The sequence below is a fragment of the Meles meles genome, chromosome 17 (assembly GCF_922984935.1).
Source record: "Meles meles chromosome 17, mMelMel3.1 paternal haplotype, whole genome shotgun sequence".
In the NCBI taxonomy this organism is placed as follows: Eukaryota; Metazoa; Chordata; class Mammalia; order Carnivora; family Mustelidae; genus Meles; species Meles meles.
Window position 1 is genome coordinate 37,110,550 of NC_060082.1, and position 24,712 is coordinate 37,135,261.

The 24,712-nt window shown below is 48.4% G+C and overlaps 1 protein-coding gene across 2 annotated transcripts in view; it reads right to left on the reverse strand.

Annotated features, from left to right (window-relative positions):
* Positions 1–24,712, reverse strand: part of KCNH1 (potassium voltage-gated channel subfamily H member 1) — a 388,389-nt gene that overhangs the window by 68,155 nt on the left and 295,522 nt on the right. For both annotated transcript variants that reach the window (XM_045983592.1, XM_045983593.1), the window contains exon 10: positions 22,527–22,723. In XM_045983592.1, coding sequence (XP_045839548.1) covers positions 22,527–22,723 — 197 coding nt within the window. The remainder of the gene's footprint in view (positions 1–22,526; positions 22,724–24,712) is intronic.

Below are 24,712 nucleotides of genomic sequence, written 5' to 3' on the forward strand. Positions count from 1 at the left end.
AGGACCTCTGAGGGCACTCTGAGCCAAGTTCCGGGACACCAAGTTCCACACTCTGCAGGTGGAAGAGCCCAGCTGTCCCATCTTAGTCCCTAAAAATCTTCCCAGGATACCGGGAGGAAAAGCAAATGCAAGAACATAAAACAACAAACAAAAAAGTCTGCAGCGGCTCCCTAGTGTAATCTGGGGCTGAACTAAGCAAAGATAGTACAGCTTCTTGGAAAAATTGAGACCTACCCAGGGATGTGAAGGAAGGGAGGGACGTGATGTGATAGAGAGAAGGGTGCACACAGCAGGAGGGCACAGATAGATGAAGGTGAACGAGACAATAAAGTCCAACCCACTTGTTTCCGTCAATACATTCAGCCTTCCCCACCACACCAGGAAATACCATCTCTGAAAAAGAATGCCCCATCCTGTCTTCTTGTAATTATATTCAAATATAGTCTTCAAATAGAATTGCAAATCAACTTCTGATAAAGCTCTTTTCATTCCCTCCTATCTTTTTAAAAAATGAACTTTTACCTTCTAAGAATGGTGACTATATTTAGAACTGGTGAAATGTTAGCAACGGTAGGAGGCTTCTCACATCTACTGCTGCTCTTCCTCCTCTGATTACCCAATTCCATTGTTTCTGGGTGTATTTTCCCTTCTTTTTATTCTAGATCCTCAGTCCTACACTCTGCCAGAAGCTGTTCTCTTCTGGAAAACTTTCAGATTTTTACTCACAGGCTGCCACTGTCTTATTTCCCCTGCCCTATGTTATTTATCTGTTAGGGTTTAATTAGGTGGATATGACAGCGTCCTCTTCTTAGGGTCAGTACCTAATTTTCCCTTCCTCCCTGCTTTGAGACAAAGCTTCTTTTTTTTTTTTTTAAGATTTTATTTATTTATTTGACAGATAGAGATCACAAGTAGGGAGAGAGGCAGGCAGAGAGAGAGAGAGAGAGGAGGAAGCAGGCTCCCTGCCAAGCAGAGAGCCCGATGCGGGGCTCGATCCCAGGACCCTGGGATCATGACCTGAGCTGAAGGCAGAGGCTTTAACCCACTGAGCCACCCAGGCGCCCCGAGACAAAGCTTCTGATTAAATTTTATGATTAAAAATATTTTTCTTTATTAAAGAGCATTCTGAAGAACGAGACTCAGGCTAGTGAGAACCAAAACACACTCAGCATACTCGGGCTCAGACACAGGAAAGGTAAGTTCAGTCCAAAATCAAAATGGAAGGCAACCTCTTCAATCATTTCCCATCAGAGTGACCAAGGTGCCTGCTTTCCCCTCACATAAAATCGTCTCTAAAAAGACAGACAACTTTCACCTGGGAGGAGACAGGCTCATTTCAATTGACCCATTGCAGGCTTTGGTAAATTGGTCCCTGGGGATCCTTCAAATGGCTGAGTGTGACTGTGAGGGCTTTCTGAACACTGACACTACCTGATCCATGATAACGAAGACTTAAAAAAATAACAGAATACCACCGAACTTCCCTCTCCTTTTGGCTTCCATAAACATAAGAGTTTACCACCAATGGGATGGATGAATTTGGATTTGCTAAACTGAAGCGTGCTGGTCAATAGGACGGGCCTCGTATACATGGGCCAGGACATCCCAAAAGCAAGAACTGGGCAGAAGGATCCAGGCCAACTTGACTCTTCCTTGGCAGTCTTGCTCCTCAGTCCTTCTGCTTGTGCAGGAGGGAGAGGCCAAAAAAGGAAGGCATAAGGACACTGAGAACACTATAGCTATGAAAGAAGAGGCCAGGCAGAAATGAGGAAGTAAAAGCATCTCCCTTCCTGGGGCACCCAGCCTGGGGATCTTGACACCAAGCTGCACCTGAGCAACGGTTCTACCCAAGGCCGTCTGCAAGCAGGTAGGCACAAGGAGGCTGGAGGCGCGGGTGGAGAATGGAAAACCGTCACAGAAAACCCTCCACAGACGGTGTGTCTCAATGTGCACAATGTTCTCTGTGTCGAGGGCTGGCCTTGGGCCCCACACGGAAAGAGTCAACAGCCCACCAGCCTGAAAGGACATCCTGTCAGTGACAGCCTGAGTAACCAACTGGATACCAGTGTGGGAGTATTTGAAAGAACGACATAAAGGAAACATTCTGGGGGTGGGCCGAAGAACACAGCCAGATTAGAAGTTGCAGACAGGATTCCTGGCCGGCGAGATCCTCCTTAATTTGCCTGAAGTAAATTGATTAGCGACAGTGCTCCCATAACTCCTGGAAGGAAGACAACTGGGTAAGCTGCCAGGCAGGACCGAGTGGGGCAGTCACCTGCTGGAGCTGAGGGCGGGCAGGGAGGAGCTGCACCCCTGCAGACCTTCTCAAAAGCACCAGGTGAGGTCAGAGACTGGCCAAGAAAACAACAACAAAAACAAAGGAAATGACAATGGATCCAATCTAGTCACAGTGAAGTCAGGAGGAATTATTTTATTCCTGAGAATTTGGCTAGAGTCACTCTTATCAAAAGGGACCACTGGCTCAAGGTGACTTTTGGCCAAAGAGCATTGTCATAAAAATAATTCCCTTCATTAGACCAGAAGTCCTCATGCACTACTACCCATGGCTTTTCTCTCTAAGTCTCCAGGGGAACTGTGCTGGGGCACAGCAGAAGGGGAGTGAATGAGACCCCTGGTTTGAGAATTCCAGAGCCCTTGATTTCCTCAGGCTGGAGGGGGCACCACCCCAAGCCCTGCCCCCCCCCCATCCCTTGCACTGTTCCGAGCACAGAGTCAGGCTTCTAGGACAGGCTTCTAGGTCCAACCTAGGACCCTAGGTTGGGTTTGAGGGACAACATTGTGGGTCAGGGCCCTGATTCTGTCCCCAATGCCCCCCACCCTCCCAGCTCTCAGCTCCAGAGGAAGCTCACAGAGAAGCTGTAAGGTAATCATACCCGGGAGCAGGTTTAACAAGCGGGGGGAGCCTAATGCAGAGTGATAGGAAGACTCACATACCTGTGAGATTCAAGTTATGAACACAGATGGAGGAGTCTCAGTTCATGGTGCGTGCACACGCGCATGTGTGTGTGTGTTTTCAGGGATGGAAAACACTATAAAACTACTTCGAAGCATTGTCAGTGGCATTATTTACCAGTCCAGAAAATGTAGTCCCAGGCAATAGAGAGGAAATTAAGAAAGAGGACAGAAATTAAGGCACTAAGAAGAAATTAAGAGTCAAGAAGAGGACTGCTTGTAAACAATTCATGGGATAGATTACTTTGCAAAAAATGGGGGAGAAATAGAGCTTCTAGCCAAAGCCAAAGGCATGGAGAGCAGAAGAAAGAGATGAGAGCCTGGGGTTGGGAGCCTGCATGACAAGAAAGCCCCGTCATTTCCTGCAGGTGTCACAAAGGCACTGTGTAAATGCTTTCCCTGAGTTGTTCAGAGACTGCTAATTGAACAGTGCAAGTCAGAGGGCCCTTGGGTGGATGGCTGGAGCAAGGCAAGATCAGCTTTCCTGGGAGGGCCAGCATGCGTCAGAGAAAGCTTTGGGGGTCGGGTCATTAGTGGGTTCCTCCATTCGGGTGGAAAGAAATACTCTCAGTCACTGCTTCTACCTGGGTGGTCCTGCGTCCAATGGACTTGGTCTCTCCACTGGCCTGAGTCAACCTGGCAGCCTGGGGTGTTGGTTACAACTGGAGAGTGGAGCTGAGGAGCCCTCAAAGTTTCTCAGAAAGCCAAGCTGCCTGCATGGAAGGGAGGAATCTGGAAATCCAACACAAGCACTTGTTTTTCGGTATGAGGTACAGCCTCTTGCCTGCCCCTCAAGAGAGATCATTCCTGTTTAAATATTTCAGAAGCCACCAGTCTGATGGTGACCAACCCAGGAAACCCTTGGAAAAACAGGATCAGCCTCAGAGTTGGAAGTGACCCTACTCATTCCCCCACAAAATACTGAGAGCCTATTACTAAATGCCAGGGTTGTGATCAGAGCTGTACCACAGTGATCCTGGGATCTCACTCTGCATTGTCTAGGTAGCAAGCTAGCTGGGACTGGGAGGTTTCCCTTCTCTCCGTGGGAGGGATTACACTTCCTGGGGCCGGGGTTTCCACTCTGTTGGGGTGGTGGTGTCTTCAGGTTTTTCTGGGCTGAGGGCTTCCTGGGTTCAGGCAGCTATGCTCCGAGTCTACTCCTGGAATCCGCTAGCTCCCCAGACCCAGCATGCCCTTCACCAATAGCTTGCTCTCCCACTTACACTAGAAGGGGGAAGATGGGAAGATGGACAAGGGTCAGGGTCCCTCCACTTGAATGCAAGTGCAGAATGGGTGCCAGCACCTCTCTGTGAGATGATGAGAGGATCCAAGGGCCCCAAGGCCCTCTTCTCCTATTGACGGCCAGCCCACATAAGGCTATACCTGTGTGACACTGTGGCACTTATCCCAAACCCTAATGTAGTAGTTCTCAAGATTCAGGGGGCATTAGGATGACCAGCAGGGCTTAACAAAGTATAGGATTCTGGGTTTAGCACCAGAAATTTTAAGTCAATAGGGTGAGAGTGGGAACAAGAATTTGTCATTCTAACCAGGGACCACACCTTGAGAACCATTGCCTAGTGCCTGAGAGGTGCAGAGTGGGGGACCCACCCTCAAAGACAGAGGTAGAATTACTGGGGTGACAGAAGGGGACAAAACTACTCTGGGAAGTAAATATCAAATATTTTATATTTAAAATGATCAATGGCTTAAGTGTTACAAAGGGGGAAAAAGGTGCTGTGAGAAAAAACAGATGGGAGAACTAACCTGGATGGAGAGTACAAGGGTCAGGGAAGGTCTCTGTGAAGAAATGCTCTAAGGGAACATCGAATTGCCTTGATTTTCTGGGGCCACCAGGATTCGAATATTCTGCTCCATTTTTTTAACCTGGGAACTCTGGTATTGAGCGTATCTGAAACTCTATTTCCAGATGTGCACTTGCTCCTGAAAGTAGCTGAGAAGGCCTTTTCTAGACTATAGATGCCAGGTGAGAACCAATGGTGACCAGACGTGAAAGCAACCCATCTGGTGTAACACAGGACAAGGCAGGAGTCAGGGGATAACACGCTTGCCTCTGCTCCAGGACAGAGCTCACCTCCCTCTGCCAAGGGGCCATGGCTATAGGGGCACACAGGTCACAGCCCAGGGTGACGCACTATGTGTAAGACACAGGAACCCATGCGGCCCGCTCCTGACTACAGACAGACTCTGCAGGGATGGCGGGGTGGGGATTTAGGTTCTCCTACCCCATGACCAGCATTCTTGGGCCTCTCCATGGCCTCTGACACTGGGGAAGAACAGTGGATTCCTGGGGACAGGCCTGGGGAGATAGAGAGTCACTGTCCCTGTCAGCCTGTGTCACCTGGAGCTGTCACAGCCCTGCTGCTCAGGTGTGTTCCTCAAAATGCCGTTAGCTAGCAGCTATACCAGCACAACCTGCAGGCTTGTTAGAAACACTTCATTCTGACTCCTCCCCAGAGCTCCTGAACTAGAATCTGCATTTTAACAAGATTGACGATGATTTGTGTGTGCACTGATGATTGGGAGACACTAGATTACAGAACTAAACCCAGGGACGAGGTAGCTTCCTTGGCCACCAGGCTCTGTCAATGGAATGTTCTCAGGGCCCCTGTTTGGGGATCCCCAAGGCTGTCCATCACCTCACAGCAGGTGCACACAGGCCAGTGGGCTGGTGAAGGGATGTGGAATGCGGAGCTGGACAATACAAGTTCAAGTTCTAGTTTTGCCACATAGCCTGCATTTCCTCGTTCGGATCCTCAGGCTCCCCATCAGCCTCAGGTTCCTCACAAAGTGGTTGCCAAGATCAGATGAGATAAAATATGTGAAAATACCTTGTCCAGAGGAAAGTGGGGCACAGATGTTAAAAGTAAACACACACACACAGACAGAGAAATATGTGCACGTTAGAGAATTCGAAGCTGAACGACCCCCCGTCTGATTTTTCGATAGACTGAGTTCCCCCGAAAACATCTGAGGGCAGAAAAACATGGGTCCTGACACATTCATCCCCAGCACAGAAGGGGAAAGTCAGAGCTGTGGGTCTGCTGGAAACTAAGGCCGGGACAAAGCTCAAGAATATAATCTCTCCACCCAAATCCTGAGTTCTGTAGGTCAAGTCATGGCCAAGGAATCAGACTTGTAATTATACTTTAAGTAGTCTCTTAAACTGTAAGTGGTGGCGTTGTGTCCTATTCACAGCTGGGCCAGGATGGTATTATCCTGGGAATCAAAGGATGAAGATAGAAATTACAAGTTAAGCTGGGCTTGGTGAAGGGAATGTGCCAACAGGAGACAAGATTCCAGAGGTCTCTTTCCATGGATACCTTGCTTAAGATGTTTATATCCGAGGCTCTCCAGAGGACACCAGCTGGCAGAGACCCTTGGAATCCAAGTTTGGTAAGGCCGGTAAAATTACTAGGATTCACCTAACTTTCTCATTTTACCATTAACGAAACTGAGGTTAAACACTTGACCTTATGGCAAACTTGGGGTAGAACTTGGGTCCCAGCAACTAGTCCAGGATTCCACGTACTTCCCCCAAGAGGTCATGATCCATTCAGATGGAGGGGTGAGGAGCTGGTGGGGAAAAGTTTCCTGGGGAGGGCTTCATAGAGCAGGCATCTTTGGGTTGTGGCTCTACAGACAGGAGGGTTTGGTGTGGGATCTGATCCTCCCAGACCCTGTTTGAATGTGATAAAGGCAGGGATAAAGAAGGGAGGAGCGGGGAGGAAAGGTTACTTGGGAGGATCAGCTACATGGATCAAGCTAGGATCAGTGCTGGTATGGAGACCAGATCAGGATGCCCATGAGCTGCTGGAAAGTTCAGAAGTCACATTTATGAGACTGTCTTTCGGGGAAGCCTCAGGAGGGCTGTGCCAGGCCAGACCAGATGCCCACCTGCAGGGGAGGAAAGGAATTAGGTGCTTGCACAACAAATGACCAGAAAAAGTTGGAGCCAGACTACGATTCCATTCAGAGGTGTTTCCAGCAAGAGCCCGGAGAGGCTGAGAGTGGAGCAGAGCAACCCGTGTACCCAAGACTGATGAGTTTCTTGGGAGGTAGAGCATTAGCTGCTGAGACCAGGACAGTCTCCGGTAAGTTGAGATGGCCTGTCACCCTGGCGTGGAGGGTGTGGGCCACTGGGGGAGCACCCTGACCTGAGGTTGTCTTCTGGAGAGAGAGGACAAAGACAGCCTGGATGAGGACATGGGGCTGGAATCCCCACTTCTAGACCTGAAGTGTGAAGACGGGTGAGTGGCAACTGAGTTGTGATTCTAATAGCTTAAATTATCATCTATTATGTGCCAGGCATTACATGAAGAAATGCAAGGAATAAACATACCAGTAAGGACCCCAAATCCGTAGGAAACATTAGATATGTGCCCATCCACACAGGAAACCTGAGTGCTATCTCCTCTCAAGGACCCAACAAAATACTGCAGAAAGACAAATTAGAAAAGAGAGAGATTCTAGCTGAAGTAGACTGGGGGTGGCTTTGGTGGGAAGGAGAATCTGAGTAGGGGTTTTGATGGCTGGGTTGGGAGCTGTGGGAGGAGGTGAGGTAGGGTGAGGGGTGCTCCAAGCTAGATAACATACACAGAAGTAAGTACATGGAACGTTCTAGAACTGTCGGTGTGGGTGGGCATCACGTAGCAGTGTGAAGGTGCAGTCTGCTCTGTAGCTGGAAGTACAGGCTGACACAAGATCCCTGGGTTTGGACTTTATTCTGAGGCTGTGTGGAAACACAAGAGGTTTTTAGAGTGAGAGTGTGAGCGAGCAGAGCTGGAAGGTCAGGCAGAGGTTGTTCTTGGCCGTCTGCGGTGGGTATTACCAACATCTCACAGCCTCTACCAGCAGCACGTTCTCTCTAATGTCTAACACAGTGCTCTTTCCTGAGATCCTGGTGCTGTCTGTGTTTTGTCAATCTCTCTTTCTGAGTGCCACTGGGTTCTAAGTGATGAGAAAAGCAAAGGAAAATATTTCATTCTAAAATTCAAAGGAACAAGGATTAATTAAATCCTTGTACCTTATTCCAAGAACCATCCAAGGGGCAGGGCTTATACAAGAATATTCCTTATGAGAAAAAAGAATTCCTGTGCTGGGAGGGGACTCAAGGAGGAGAAAGAGGGAAAGGAGGGAAGGAGAGCAGAGGCGAAGGAAGAGGAAGAAGAGAGGGAAGGGGGAGGAGAAGAGTGGTGTTATGAGTTAAGATGCACCCTCCCAAAACACAGATGCAAGGACTAAATCCCCAGACGTGTACATGTGACCTTATTGGGAAATAGGTTGTTTGCAGATGTAATTAATATAGGGACCCAGAGATGGGATCGTCCTGGAATTAGGGTAGGCCCTGAATGCAAGAACCAGTGTCTTTGTAAGAGAAGGAAGGGTATACTTGACACACAGAGGCAAGGGATGGAGACCATCTGCACAGAGAGGCAGATACTGGAGTTAGGTTTCCACAAGCCAGCCAATGCCAGGAGCCACCAGAAGTTGGGAGCAGCGAGGAAGGATTCTGCTCTAAAGACTTAGGAGGGAGCATGGCCCTGCAGACATCTTGACTTTGGACCTCCAGCCTCCAGAAGTGTGAGAGAGTAAATGTCCATGGTTTTACGCCACACAGTGCATGGTAATCTGTGACCACAGGCCCAGGGAAGTGAGACACTTGGGGGTGCCATAGCTGAGTGAGTGTTGGGAGGCAGAAGGGAGATATCACGGTGCCATTCCCAAGAAGCGACCAACTGGATGGTTTTCTTTCCTTGGCGAGCTCCATACCAGACACACACAGACAAGAGGAAAGACATGTAAATAAAGTGGAAGTCAAGTCAAAAGCAATAGAAACTTGGAGTCTCGACACCACCTCTAGCACCAAGAGAGCCAGAGGCCAACTCCTCGGAGGCACTGTTCTTGGCCTCACAGAGGGGAGGAAGTAGGCTCTGTCCTGGACATTTGTTCCCAAGCTTCAGGCTGGGACCTTGAATGTACTGCTTCCCACTGCTTCCATGAAAGAGCGGCTTTTGTATCCTGAACCAGAGCCTCAGATCATAAATACACTGTAGTAAACTCACTGGGGGGTTGTAGCCATGAGTTATTTGTAAATGCCACCCAAGGTCCGAGGCTCACAAGGCCCCCCCACTCAGAGTACAGAACAGGTGCAGTTTCTCTCCACCCCCCGCCACCTTATGCTCTGCAATCACTAAGGATTGGGGGCTCCAGCCAGTGGCCCCAAATAGAAGCATTTACTTTCAATAAAGTACACACATGGACAAATAACAGCCAACCACACATGGCACTTTACAGGGTTATCAAGCTTACAGATGTCAGGCTGATCTTTACCTCTAACCCGGAGGGAAAAAACCTGCTTCCCCAGCCAAGCAGAGCTGACCCCACAGCCCTTACTGGGAGAGGAACAGGATGCTAGGGGGACTGGATCCAGCACCTGGCTGGTGTAGTAGCCAGCCTTCTTTAGGACTAATCACCAATGGGAGGAATTACTGGTGCAAGTGCATGCGCGCGCGCGCACACACACACACACACAGACACACACACACACAGCAGCGGCCGGCAGCAACAACTGCGGGCAGACAGACCAATCCACTGAGAAGCCTGCAAACTTACAGCCGAGGGTGCATGAGGGGCACGCACGCACACAGGAAGACGGTGCCTGGCTCTGCAGAAGGGGCCGGAATCCAGCACCTGTGTGGTGACAAAGGGACAATGACTCCTGCGCTGGCCTCCTGTGTGAGCCCGTGGCTCTCGGAGCAGTGAGCCTGCAGTGGGAGAAGGGGGAAGGAGGAAGCACCGAGCACTGGGGTCCGGGCAGCTGCTCTCCCATCAGGGCAGCTGGGACTGCTGGAAATGGAAACACTGCTCCAAATGGTTGGTTACAGATTTGGAGGAGGTTTGTCGCTCGTGACCACAGGTGATTAGGAGCTGCCTCCGGCGCTGGTGAGCAGGACAGGAGCCCTTGAGCCCCAAGCATCCCTGTTCAGGTTCTGACTGGAGAGAATAGCGTGGAATGAGGCAGAGCTTAAGCAGAAAGCCTGGGATGAAAAACTCTGGCAGCTTCCCAGCGGCCTCAACAGGCAGCCTAATAGTGAAACAAAGTCACTCTGCAGCGGCATGCATCTTGCCCTAGGGCGGAAGGACTGGGGAAACCAGATTTGGCAGATGACTTCTTCCAGGGTTGTTCTCCCAGCCCAGCTCTCTCTCCGGGTTAGCAAAGGCATGTGCCTCCCCAGGCCAAGCTCAGCTGCGCAGACCGGGTGCCAGGTTCTTCTCCTCGATAAATACTATTTGCAGAATCGACTCAACCTTCTGAAACCTTCCAATCACAGATCGCCTTTACCTTGACTTCTCAATCCCCTTTCCTCCCCTTACCCCGAGGCTTGCCCCAGCTCCTTGCTGTCCTAGGACCAAAGAAAGTGGCTTTGTCCAGATTTCCCAAGCCCTGAGGGCCAAGCATCAAGCAGATGGGGAAGATACCCGAGAAAGGCAGCTCCCCCCTCCCACCGTCTGGGCCTTCCATAATCATTCCATCATCTCTTTCATGAAATCAAGTTAAATCAAAATCCGACGGCAGAATTCCCCTGATCAACTGTGCCTGAGTGAGGGGCTTCAGGGAAGGGGAGGTTTCCCACACAGGACGCCACTAGCCACTGTCCTCAGTAAAGCGCTTTGCTTTGTCGGGCTTTCCAGCATTGTTTTAATTGAAATATAATTGACATATCACATTCTATTCATTTTAGGTATACGATACAATGATTCTGTATTTGTATCTATTGCCAAATGATCACAAGTCCAGTTACCACCCATCACCTAGGATTTTCAGTATTTTATGCCATTTCTTATTTTTACAGGTGTTCCGTGTTATTCTTCATCCCCCCTCCACTGCCACCTGCCACCTGCTATGGGATTTGTCCCAAGCCTGGGGAAGTCCTCGCCCTCCTTCTGTCACTGGGACCCAGCTTTACTTGTCTCTTCACCCAGATGGTCACAGAGGCCCAACATGGTTAGGACGCACACTCACGCCTCACGCACAGGAAATGCCAAATGTATGATGCGCTCCAGCCTGAGGAGGGCAGGATTTTTGGTGCTATCCTCTGAACAAGGATCCCCTTTTAGAAATTCATCCCCTGTGAACCAGAAGCTGTTTTCATGTCTGGCTTAAGCATTCGCAAGAAGCGCTCTGGGAAATGCAGCAGCATGAATGCAGGAGCTGTCTGCAAATTGATCCTCCGGGGATAAGGCCCCAACTTCCGCATGCTGCCTGCAGCAAGGGGCTTTTTAAAAATTAAACCCGTCATGGAAAATACACTGGCTCTTGCTACTTCAGGCCGCTCAGGGAGAGTCAGGTGGATTTTAAAGCCTGGGAAGTGAGGGGTTTGAGGGGTGGCTGGGGTTCTATAAGCAGCCACAGGTATAGTGTGAAGAGGACTGGAAGAGGCATCAAGCTCCCTCAGGCCCCCGAAAACATCACATCCTCCATATTGGTCCGTTTCTCCTTGGGGTCTCTAGGCACCTCCAGAAAAGTCAAACCCGTGAGCTGAAGCTGCCGCTGCCCTTTAAGTCTGGGACAGTGCCCTTCTGGAGCCTTCAAAACCAGGTGGGGAAGGAGCAAGAACAAAACCAGGGGGATGGGCAAATTGGCCAGTGCCTTCCCTTGGGAGGCCTTCTCTTCCAGTCATTCTTAATGATTCAGATTCACTGTTCTCCCACCATCCATGATTGAGTGTCATGTCAAACACCTTCCTGATTGAGTGTCAGCCATTCAACCAACCATCTGTGCCCTGTCCCCCATGACGTAGATGGGTACGCGCAAAGGACTGGGCCTGCTTTCTAACAGAATTACACAGGACACAGGCAGGCCATGCTATGGCCTCCAAAGCCATCCTCTGGCTGACAGCCTCCTCCCAGGGAACTGAAGGCTTGTGAACCAGGACGGTTAACCCCAGATCAGTGAAGTAGAGTCCCCACTTAGAGGAGGGGCATGAAAGCAAGAAAGAGTATGGTCTTAGTGGTTGCCAGACTTGAGCCCAAATTCCAGCTCCATTTAGCTTATTGGATTTGGGGCAAATTATTTCACCTAACTGAACCTTAGTTTCCTCAGCATCTTAATGAGATAATGATGCATATAAAGGCTTTAGCACATACTGGGCCTGGGAGATACTTAATAAATGGGGGTGATTATTATTATTTAATGCTGGCATCAGTGGTACCTACAGAGGCTGAAAGACCTCTATACCCAGGGTCGGGGAGAGGGATGAGATGGGATATGTGGGCAAAGTTTCAGAGACAGAAAAAAGGAGAGGTGTCTCTACAGAAACAACTTATAGTCAAGGCATTAAAAATCTACAGCAATAACAAGAAGGAGGTTGGTGTACTTGTTGGTTTATTGGTTGCATGAATGGTTGGTTGGCCCACTGTTCATCCATTCATTCAATTATCGAATGCTTACTTTGCACCAATCTCTAAGAGAGTTGATCAGGAAAGAGAGATGAATCAGGTAGACAAGGCCCAGGCCTTACAGAGCTTCTAGATTGCAAAAAAAACAATGACCTAGAGTGAACAGTTCATTGGAAGTATGACGAGAGCTACAGAGAGAAAGTGACTGCTGCTTATTGGATTGAAAGACAGGGGCCCTGGGGCGCCTGGATGGCTCAGTGGGTTGGGGCCTCTGCCTTCGGCTCGGGTCGTGATCCCGGGGTCCTGGGATCGAGCCCCACGTCGGGCTCTCTGCTCCGCTGAGGGCCTGCTTCCTCCTCTCTCTCTCTCTCTGCCTGCCTCTCTGCCTGGTTGTGATTTCTCTCTGTCAAATAAATAAAAAATGATAAAAAAAAAAAAAAAAAAAAAAAAAAGAAAGACAGGGGCCCTCACCTACACTAGAGAGATTCAAGAGACGCTGTATAGAGTCAGGGCTTATTGTGGATTCATAGCTTCACTCCATGTTGCCTAAGTTAAATACAGCCAGGACAAGACCATTAAGTGACTCTAGTCACAAACAAATTTGCAACCAACAGAGTGTGCAATGAGAAGCACCAAAATTGGGCAGGCCCATGACACACATTACACAGAAACTGTCCGTATGGACATCTGGGCTGGGATAGATTTGGTGTGTGAGCTCCTGAGGCAGTTGTTCAAAATCCCCTTGGAGGGGCTGAACTAACATTCACTTCCATTAATCTAACATCTCAGAAGGTAGTTATTAATATGAAAGGTCACCTAGGCTGTGATCCTAACGCTCCACTTACTAAAAGCACAGGCTAGAATAAAAACCCCCGTGACTCACTGGAAAAATTCATAAGAACATGTTCAAAGCCAAAGAGCACATTTGGAAGAGTGGGAGGAGCCCTGAAACAAGGAAGCCCCGGAAACAGGGCAGACGGGTAGTAACGTGAAAAGTGACTGGGCCAATAAGGGACTGGCGGAGCCTGGAGAACATCCTGGGGAGCAGCCTCTCACTGACACAGGGGTTGCCAAAACGGGGACAAACTGCTCACTGGTAACATAAGGCCGCTGCTCACTAGACATGAATGCACCCCTGGAGGGGCGATGGGGGAAAGCTGAGTACAGAAGGATGCTGAGAAAGCAGGGAGACTCGGCCAGCAGTGTCCACTCGGGGTGCCACTGAGGACCAAGTGAGATGGATTCCCACTGCTAGGGTCACCTTTGGCTTCTTAACGTTTCACAGACACAACCTGGCCATTCTACAGGTCACTGACCATTTAAGGCAGAAGAGATGCCTTCAGTAAGAGCATCTAGTCCCTGTTTCCTAGAGATGTCCGGGAAAACACCAGCTCGGACAGATGTCAATAGCTATATTGGAGTAGACAGCAGAAAGTCCTGGTGAGATTCAAAAAAGTGTTTGGGGGTGGGGGACAAATAAATGTGTGAAATGCTGGACTCACCAGCGGAGATCTCAGGAAGCCAGCTTGCTCACCTGGGGACTGAACCCATGATCTGGGACTCTTTAGCACTACCCTACTTGTTAGGAGTCAATCACACACTTGTAAGAAAATATTAGGCAGGTACATTACTCTCTAAAGAACTGCCCTGGCCCCATGGGTCTCTAAACTTGGACAGATCTCTTCTAACCTGTGGTAAACACACTGTGTAATAGTTGGTAAGGGGTAAGGTAAATTATAACTTCCCTCCCCCAGCACCTACTCCACACTGGACTTTCTCATTCTCTCTATCCATTCTGCCCAAAGAGGAAAGCAGGATCTGTGTCGAGCCCAACAGAGCCATTATTTGCTGAACCTCACTGATCCTTTGGTGCTACTCGAGAGGCCCAGGCACAGATCTTGGAGTCATCTGTCTAGATTTCCAGGTGTTAAATTTCAGTCCCTACTTGCCTTTTAAAACTTTTACCACCTGATGGGATCTCTTCATTTCCAGAAAAGTTGAGCTCATCAGTAATCATAATAAGAACAACACATACACTGAAAACTTGTTATGACAAGTTGTATGACAGGTACCCTTCTAAGGTACCACTCCTATTCCTATTTTATAAATGAATGAATTGGGGCGCCTGGGCGGCTCAGTGGGTTAAAGCCTCTGCCTTCAGCTCAGGTCATGATCCCAGGGTCCTGGGATCGAGCCCTACGTCGGGCTCTCTGCTCAGTGGGGACCCTGCTTCCTCCTCTCTCTCTGCCTGCTTCTCTGCTTACTTGTGATCTGTCTGTCAAATAAATAAATAAAATCTTTAAAAAAAAAAAAAAAAGATGGGGCGCCTGGGTGGCTCAGTGGGTTAAGCCTCTGCCTTTGGCCCAGGTCATGATCTCAGGGTCCTGGGATTGAGCCCCGCATAGGGCTCTCTGCTCAGCAGGGAGCCTGCTTCCCCCTCTCTCTCTCTGCCTGCCTCTCTGGCTACTTGTGATCTCTCTCTCTCTCTCTCTGTCAAATAAATAAATAAAATCTTAAAAAAAAGAAAAGAAAAGGATGAATTGGGGCCCAGGGAGTTTCAATAACCAGCCCGTGGTCACTAAGGAGAGTCAAGATTTGAACCCAAGAACTCTGACTCCAGAGTCCACATTTGTAGCTGCCACTCTCTCTTGCCTCCTTATGCTTATTCTATGAGCCACGCTATTAGGGCTCCTGCTCTGTTTCACTCTTTTACCCCCTTTCCTATGGACAATGGAGGGAAAGTAACTCAATTGTGCCCATGCGTATGTGTAAGGCACTGTGCCCGGGCCACGATCATCCTTCCCATAGCTACCTTTTGGGGTGAACAGCATGAATCCACAGAAGAGGAACAGCTGTATAATCTCCCCTGCACCCTCACCCCCAGCAAGCACGTGGCTGAGCCCAGATACAGAGATCTAGCTTCAAAGCCCATATTCATCCCAGAACTTTACTGCTTCCTTGGAAGTGTCCACATATACCCTAGCCACCTGCAGTTTAAGCTGATTCATAACAAAGCAGGGAGTGGTTTCACTGTCTCCCATCCCCCAGGGATCATGATGGGGCTCTGCTATAGGTTTTTGGGGTAGGAGGGAGGATCTTTAAGGATATATGGAAGTCTATACAGGTCCCTAACATTATCCCCTGATCCTCTTGAGGGAAAAGGGCCTTGGCTTTGATATTTATGTTGCTGTCCTGGAAGAATTATGGCCTTACCACTCACATCATGTCCCCATCCCCCACCCCTAATTCCAACACCCTGATTTTGCTATCTTCATAATTTGACAGTCTAATAGATTATTTTAATTCCACAGAAGACCTCACTATGGAAGGATGACATATATATATATATATATAGGCTACGTAGAGATTGTTTTTAAACCTTAGGCTGTGATGATTCAGTGGGGAAGGAGACACATTGCCAAGCACCTGGCCTTGGGATCTTTCTCTCCATCTTATCACCTTCCACAAGAATCTGTGCAGAAAGAAAACCGAGAGGCTTTCCAGAACAGAGCTCTTTTTCCAAAGCCTCCAATGCCTTCACCTTCTCCTCTCCAGAAGAAAATGCCCTTTGGTTACTGAGGAAGGGGACGGCTAGAAATGTATGTGCGGTGTGTTTAACTGTCTTGACACAGCTCACTATGGCAACCTCAGTCACAGAAAACAGGCATCAGTAGGTCCCTGCTTTGAAGCTGCCAGTAACTCTAGTCTCAGTTCCCTCCCAAACACACTAGGTCAGGGCCTTATCAAGCTAAGAAAAATCCATCCTGGAACACATGACCATAAGCACAATTGATGCAAAACATACTCAAAATCATGACAACATTGGCTTCAAAAATAAAGCCCCACACACAAAGTAAGAGAACCACCCCACCAATTACCTACATGCCAAGTATCCCATGTGCAGACCGCTGTTAATTAGCTAATTATCTGTCTATGATACATCATTTAATTGTGGCACATTTTCTCTACTGTCCCAGTGATGAGCAGGACAACCTGATCTCCTAGCTGGCACCTGCTGGGATGTGAATGCTCATCCCAGGTTGAAGGGACAGTAGAGCCCAACCAAATGAGACACTGATTAAAGAAAGTGTCTGGATACACACAAAGGGGAGCAAAGCCTGAACTCAGAACTTCTAAGGCTGAAGGTAGATGGAGAGAAGGATACAAATAGGTATTGAGAGGTTCCTACAGGTATCATGTCACTTTCTTTTTTTCAATGCATATGATCCTCTCAATAAACCTAATTAGGAGGGACTTTTATTAGACCCTTCTTACAGATAGCTTAGAATAGCTTAGTAGCTTTCCCAAGGGTACACAGCTAGTCAGCAGTCAAAACCAGGATTCAAGGGGCGCCTGGGTGGTTCAGTGGGTTAAAGCCTCTGCCTTCGGCTCAGGTCATGATCCCAGCGTCCTGGGATCGAGCCCCACATTGGGCTCCCTGCTCAGCAGGGAGCCTGCTTCCCCTCCTCTCTCTCTCTGCCTGCCTCTCTTTCTATTTGTGATCTCTGTCAAATAAATCAGTAAATAAAATCTTTAAAAAACAAACAAACAAACAAAAACAGGATTCAAACCCAGGTCGCTCACCCCAAAGCTGGTGTTCCATTTTGTGTATTACTGATATCATTGCCAGGTTAGCCTACTGCCCAACCAAAGGGAGGTGTACTCTGCCTCTCCCGCACACCTGGCCATGGTGTGGTCATCACTCTGCGGGAGAAACTTCTTATGTCTCCCGAACTGGGATATTACTATGATCCACTATACAAATTAGTTCCTTCCTTCCTTCCTTCTTCCCTCCCTCCCTCCCCACCTCCCTCCCTTCTTTTTTACTGCACACGTTTCTGAGTGTGCTGGGAGATAGTGAGTATACTTTGGAGATAATTTGTGCCACCTCTGAAAAGTCAATAAACCAGGAGAAAGTGAAAGCCAAAGAACGCCAACATGGGAAAAGCAGAGAGTCAGGCTTTACCGGAGGACACAATGCTGCTTAGCTTCAGGGGCACGTGCAAGGTTTGGAACCTGCCACTTCTTAGCTGTGACCTTGGAGAAGTGATTCTTTTCTCTACAGGGTCCTAGTTTATTCCTTTGAGAAATGGGACTGATACTATAATGCCATGAGGCCATTCTCAGGACTGAATAAACCGACCTAAAACACATCCTGCCTTTGTGCCGAAGGTTGCCGCTCGCCCCATCTGGGGAGTTGATGATAATGCTGTTATCAGCACTGCGCAAGGCTCTGAGTGCAGAGCAAAGGCCACTCAGGGCCTGGAGGAAAATGCCCAGAGAGCCTTGGACCCTAGAATGCTGAGGGCCTGCAGTGAGGAAGGCTCCAGTTACCGTTGCTTTTCATGGACATGTGCCACGTCCCTCGGAAGAAACAAGGATGCTGTGCTTTCCTCTTGGCAAAACCCTGACCCCCTGTTGACTGAAAGAAGATGTCAGAATGGCCTACTTTCTCCCTCTGCAATGAAACCGGTGAGAAGAGTGAGTGCTGACCCCTCTAGGGGCGGGAACTGAGAGACCGCGGGCCAGCCCCCCCGCAGCATCTCCCAGTCGCCAGCACCTCCTCAGCTACGAGACGGCATCCGCCCCGCAGATCGTTCTGCAGAGCGAGTACCCTCCATAAGCAAAGGCAGAAGAACTGCCTTCTTATTTTCCAGAAGGCGTGCGGTGACAAAGAGCAGAGTGGAGCAGGCTAAGTAGATAAAACAAAATGATGACGAGCCACAACGGACGGGAGCTCGCACCATGCGCGAGACCCTGTGTGTGAGAGCTTTGCTGGCGAGACCTTATTTCAGCCTCACGGTTACGGTACAAGGTAGAACTTCTCATCACCATCATTTGACAGATGCGGAAACATTAACAACTCTTGCAGAAGCACTAAGTGGCAGAGGCCGGACACAGACTGGGTCTCACCTGGCTCAGTGTCCACAGGCAGGGAAAATGCTGGATTGACTTCTGGGTCCTGCCCCTTTCACCCTTGCCTAGGACTTCAGGTGCTCTGGGAGGAAACCGAGGAAGGTGACAGGTCCCTTCCTGAGTTGGGTCCCAAGAGCAGTGCAGGGAGCAGGGTTGTGGTCACATACATGGATTTGGGGATGGGGGTGGTGAGGGTAAGAATGTAGAGGCCAGGGAAGGCCAATGAGCTGGGAGAACCCGCAGGAGGCCTGTGCAGTGAGTCATGGGTGCTTCTAAATCTTTTACTGACCCGGCTCTGTGACCTTTCTCTGAAAAGTCCTTTTTGTGAAATGAGGGTAGTGGGAAAATAGAGGAGAGACTAGATGGCCATGAGGGTACCTCCAGCTCCAAGTTTTTGCTGTGCCAGAGAGGACTTCTCCAGACCCACACAACTCCCCAGGCAGATGTCAAAGGCACTCTGTTCTCCAGAATCTTTGCAAATAACACTCGATTTTGCCAAGATAGAAACAGCCACAAGAATACACTTTACTTCGCCAGAAAAAAAAAATAGCTACAAGAATAATTCATGCATGTAATGTTCCTGTCTTCTATGCCCTATGTTAACGATGAATTCTCAGAAGGACACAATGAGAGATTACAATGGCAATGCCAAAATGACAAGCCTCTTTTTTCCAAGAAAAACAATGCCTACCTCTTCCTATAAAGGATCTCCCTAAAATTGTCTTGGCTCCATACCAGACTCATAGGCACTTGCCATTGGAAGGACATTTGAAGGTCAACTGATGTGACTCTCCATTGGGTGTCTCAGTTTCCTCCGCCACATGTCTGATGTTATCTAGGGAGTGTCTAAATACCTTAAGAACAATTCGGCACTGCCTACTTGGACACCTCTGACCTTTCCCAAGTTCCTTCTCATACCTTCTATGACTTGGATGCCTCCTCTATACCTTGTGGCCACACAGGCCTTGCTCAAGCCTCTTCCACCCCAGCCCTTCAAAAATGCCACCCCCCCTAGGGGCGCCTGGGTGGCTCAGTGGATTAAGCCGCTGCCTTCGGCTCAGGTCATGATCTCAGGGTCCTGGGATCGAGCCCCGCGTCGGGCTCTCTGCTCCGCAGGGAGCCTGCTTCCTCCTCTCTCTCTGCCTGCCTCTCTGCCTACTTGTGATCTCTCTCTCTGTCAAATAAACAAAATAAAAAAAAAATCTTAAAAAAAAAAAAATGCCACCCCCCGGGGCTCCCTTTCTGCAAGAGCTGTCAATCACTTTGCACTTACAAAAACATTCTGACCACTGAGGCACTGTTGTTTTTGTTGTTGTCCTTGTTTTTTTTAAAGACAGATTTATTTGATTCACAATTATTCCAAAATGATTACTACTCTAAATAACCCGAACTGCGCTTTTTTCCAACCTATATTATCAGCAACACTGAAAGCTGATTATAATCAACTTGCTTTCATAAAAAGAAGAAAAAAATAAAAAAAGATAGACTTTAGAAGAATCCACATGGCTAGAAGGACGACCAGAAAGCATTCCAGCCTCCCAATTAAACAAGGAAGAACCATGAATATACGCTTCTCCACCACGGCCCACTCCTCACGAGAATTTGAATGGCAAGCTTTCAAATCACAGACCGTAAAAATGATCCAGCTACAACCTCACATTTGACAATGTGGAACCTGGGGCACAGCGATCCCATCTCTTTCTCTTTGGCATCCCCAAATGCTTGTTAATCCTGAATACTGGGTTAGGCACTGAGGATACCAAGGTACTGAGGCCTTGCCCTCCCAAGTCTCTGAGCAGGGACTCACACACGACAATACAACTAAAGGATTTAAAATAATTGGAAGCAGGGGCAGCTGGGTGGCTCAGTTGGCTGAGACTCTGACTCCTGATTTTGGCTCAGGTCATGATATCAGGGTCATGAGATCGAGCCCTGCATTAGCTTCCTCACACCAAGCATGGAGCCTACTTAAGATTCTCTCTCCCTCTGCCCCTCCCCCTGCTTGTGCTTGCTCACTCTCTTAAAATAAAATAAAATAGGTGGGAGCATCTTGTTGGGGCACCCAATGATAGGCATTTGGAACCCTGGGCAAGGAACTTGAAAGACAAAAGGCTATTTCCTTCTTCTGTGCCTTGGCTCAAATTGCCCCTCCAAATGCAACAGCTGCCCCCTCTCTTTGTTGGGCAGACTCCATCCTGTAAGAGTCAGCTCAAGTCTTTGGCTCAAATTGCCCCTCCAAATGCAACAGCTGCCCCCTCTCTTTGTTGGGCAGACTCCATCCTGTAAGAGTCAGCTCAAGTCTCCCTAGCCCCTGCCACAACGCTTTCTTCCCACCCCCCCTTCAGCTGCCCTCCTCCTTCGCATTCCCACAGTATCTCCTATAAATCACACTCGTTGTACTCGGCATCGTGTACTGCATCCAGCCTTCCTGGGCTGATCTTCTCTGTTAGACTTTAGGATGCAGGGGATTGAGACCTGACTGTGGTTCAGCTTTGTATGTGGAGTCTTATTCAGCTGGTGCACACTGGGTTCGATGATTGAACAAATAAACATTTCAGCCATCTTAAGGGTTAACAGGCGTTTGTCACACACAGCAGGAGAAAAAAGAATGCCAGGCTGAGGAAGCCACAGGCAGAGGCCCAGGGCTCTGAAAGTGTGAGGCGTGCTTGCAGAGCTCTCAAGCTATGAGTGGTCGGGATGGCAGAGCAGGGCATGGGAAGAGTGGCTGAGCTTGGGGGTTGGCATTAAGTCGGGGTCAGATGTGAAAAGCCACATAAACCATCCTGAAGTGTACAGACATTATCCTAAAGTTAGGGTAGGGGCAAAAAGTCTTTACAAAGGAAGTGACATGATCCTATTTGTTTTTAAGGTCATACCACTGGCCAAAGGAGGGAGCACTGCATTGAGGACTAACACAGGCAGGAACCTACTGTGTGCTGCGGGACACAGATAACGTCAGGAATGAGGCACCGTGTCCTGAGAGCTCGGGCTGAGCCCCAAGGATGGAAGTAAAGTGTGGACCCAGGTTTGAGAGTTTAGGTGGAACCAAAAGGATTTAATGAGTTACCTGAGACACAGGAGAGGGGGAGAAGTCAACCTTAATGCTGGAGTCTCCAACTTGGAACACCAGCATGATACATGGACCAGCATGATACAACGATACACAGAGACAAGGACCACGAGAAGAAGAACAGTGTTGGAGGAAAGATTATGAGGTCATTTTTTAAAATAATTTTTTAAGATTTTATTTATTTATTTGACAGACAGAGATCACGAGTAGGCAGAGAAGCAGGCAGATAGAGAGGAGGAAGCAGGCAGAGAGAGAAAAGGAAGCAGGCTCCCCACTGAGCAGAGAGCCTGATGCGGGGCTTGATCCCAGGACCCTGGGATCATGACCTGAGCCGAAGGCAGAGGCTTTAACCCACTGAGCCACCCAGGCACCCCCTATGAGGTCATTTTTGGAAAGATTCTTAAAACAATCCTTCCCGATGGTTTCTATAGGTCAGAGCTACCTTGTTCACAAGAAGAAATAGATGATGGGCAAGAAATCAGTCATGAAAAATCTAGAGAGTATAAGACAAATGAATACTTAAACCCTCACAGAGATGGATGGAGCAATCCTGATTACTTGAGGGTGAAGGAAACAATTTCAGACAAGAAATCTTCTCTGGTTCTTAAAATTACTCATCATTTCACAACCCATTAAATAGGCCAGTGTCTACAAGATATTCTCTAGGCAATCAGATTCCATACCTTTCTGATTTTTCTGGACCCAACTGACTCATCTTCATGGCTTTTCAAAATTATTATTACCAGCTGACTAATGGCTTCACACCATTTAGTGAGTCCTAGTCACCAGGGAAAATTCAGTTTACTTTAATTAAGTAGTCCCCCTCAGCCATTTACTAAGACCTCATTTTTTTAACTCATCTTTTCAAAATGCTAGAAGGTCTAGCTATCGCTGGGGAAAAAAACGCACAGACACACAAACAAATCCCTTCTGGAGCAAAACAAATCCATCTTTTAATCTAGCAACATTCCTCTTGCCCTTATTTCATAGCAAAAGCTCTGAAGAGCAAACCACGCTCAGAACCTCTAGAGAAACAACTGCTCCCCTTCCAGAAACCGCAAGAGGACTCTTCTTGGCCCGTGTGGTTATGCTAAGTACACAGAGATAGCGCTTGGTGGAGAAGAAACAGAAGCTGTCAGCTTACCCTCTTCCTCAAGTTGTAGGTGAGAATGAGGTTCCTGGAGAAGGAGTGGGAAAAGGCCGTGTAGAATTCCAGCACTTTCTGCAAGGCGTCCCGTTTGATCACATGCAGGTCGCAATAGGTCAGGGCCCTAACGTTGGCACAGGACTGGGCCAGGGTGGCTTCCTTCCAGAACACATCTCCAAACACGTCTCCTTTCCCTAGGGAAAGAAAGTTCTGGTGAAGAAAGTGTCAACCAGACAGCGACTGGCCATCCCGGTTCGCTTCCCCATCTCCCATTTTACATTCTGTAGCATGGGCTCAGGAAAGGAAAAAAACAAAAAACAAAAACAGGTTTTATTTTGAACCTTAAAAACATGCAATTTAAGAAACTTTAAAATACTATATAATACATGTCAAAGTTTAGCCAATGACATTGGGGTCATGTTACCTCCTGGATATCCTATCCAAAGTGGGAACCCCCTGTTATTCTTTTTTTTTTTTTTTTTTTTTATTTTATTTATTTGACAGAGAGAAATCACAACTAGGCAGAGAAGCAGGCAGAGAGAGAGGAGAAAGCAGGCTCCCTGCAGAGCAGAGAGCCGGATGCGGGGCTCGATCCCAGGACCCTGGGATCATGACCTGAGCCGAAGGCAGAGGCTTTAACCCACTGAGCCACCCAGGCCCCCCCCCCCATTATTCTTTATCGCTCCCCCATTTTCCCAAAACACCAATCATAATCTATAATCACATGATTTGCCTGTGTCTTTGTTGATTGTGGAACTCCCAACGTGAGAGTTCCCTCCACATCACACCATGTCTGGCACCGAACAGGAGTTCTGCCAGTAAGTGCAGGCAAAAGAGAAGGAAGGAAGGAGGGTGGACTGTGGATCTCCATTCATGGGACAGACTGAGAGGTGAACAGTATGGAGAAGGTGTGGACTTTCCTTCGGGAGCTGAACACCAGGACAGTTCTTCTCTGTTTAGGATGATTCACATGGAAAAAGGCACATAGGAGTAGAGTTCATTCTCTTCCGTACTCTGTCCACAGCCCTCGGGTTTATGCTTGTATGGTGTTTCTTTCCTCACCCTCCCCCACTACCTGCTTCCATGTTCCTCACTGCTGCCAAAGGCCCTCCTGGGAGGGTAAAACTATGGGCCCCCTCCACATGGCATCTCCAAGCCACTCCATACCTGGCATTCCTCAAGAGTGTATTTAAAAAGCCAACAGAGTACTAATCCCATGTAACCATATTCTGGGTCCCAGTTCCATCAGTCTCCTCTAAATATCTGCTTTTCACATCGAGGGGTATTCTCCCTACATTTCCCCGAGTCCAACATTTTAACATATGTCTAATGCAAAGCCTAATTCATTCCTGGCACAGCCTCTGGTTATAAATAGCTTGAAATGTTGTTTATCGTGCCTCTAAATTTTCAGCACAGATAAACACAAATTTGAATCCACAGGGAGCCGGAGAGGAGTATGCAGGGGGCAACAAACAATGCTACAAGGGTGGAAAGGAACCCCCGTCACCCTCAGGAGAGCGGTTGGCCCATGCACCCAGACCAGCCACACTCCCCTGCAGGGAGCCAGGTCCCCTTGACTCAGTATGATTAACAGGGCGGGTGTTTTCGTCATTCGGGCCAAGGAAGAGATTAGACTTCCAAGCGCCTGGAAGGAAGTTGATCTTTTCTCAAACACCGAAGGTTCCATTCTAAGGATACAAGGTACTCCACACGCATAGCCTTCTCCAAGCACCTCCAAGTGTGAGCAAGAAATGGACTGTACCAGACACATTCCTCCAGCGTTTCCTCTGTGTTTATGAGGTAATGTACAGTTCTGATTTATGAAGACAGTTTTACTACTCAGTATCATGCATGGGGGAGCTTTTAGGGAACAATGTCTTTAAACCTGCACTAATTAAATTCACCTCCCAGGTGTTTTTCAATCATCTGCACTCTGAGTTGGTTACTTGAGGGCTGGGGCCACTGGCTGGGAATGCTTCTCTCTGTGGGGTGCTACCAGCTTCCGTGGGGAGGGGTTCATTCAGTGTGGGCTCCCTGGTACTGAGTTCTAACCAACAAGGCTGGCCATTTGTTCATACATAGGAAGCATTCCGTAACTTCCTACACTTCACTCCAATGCCTCCCATGCCTTTCATTTTTACATGATAATGTGGTAGATGGTGAAGAGGCATCAAAAGGCAAAG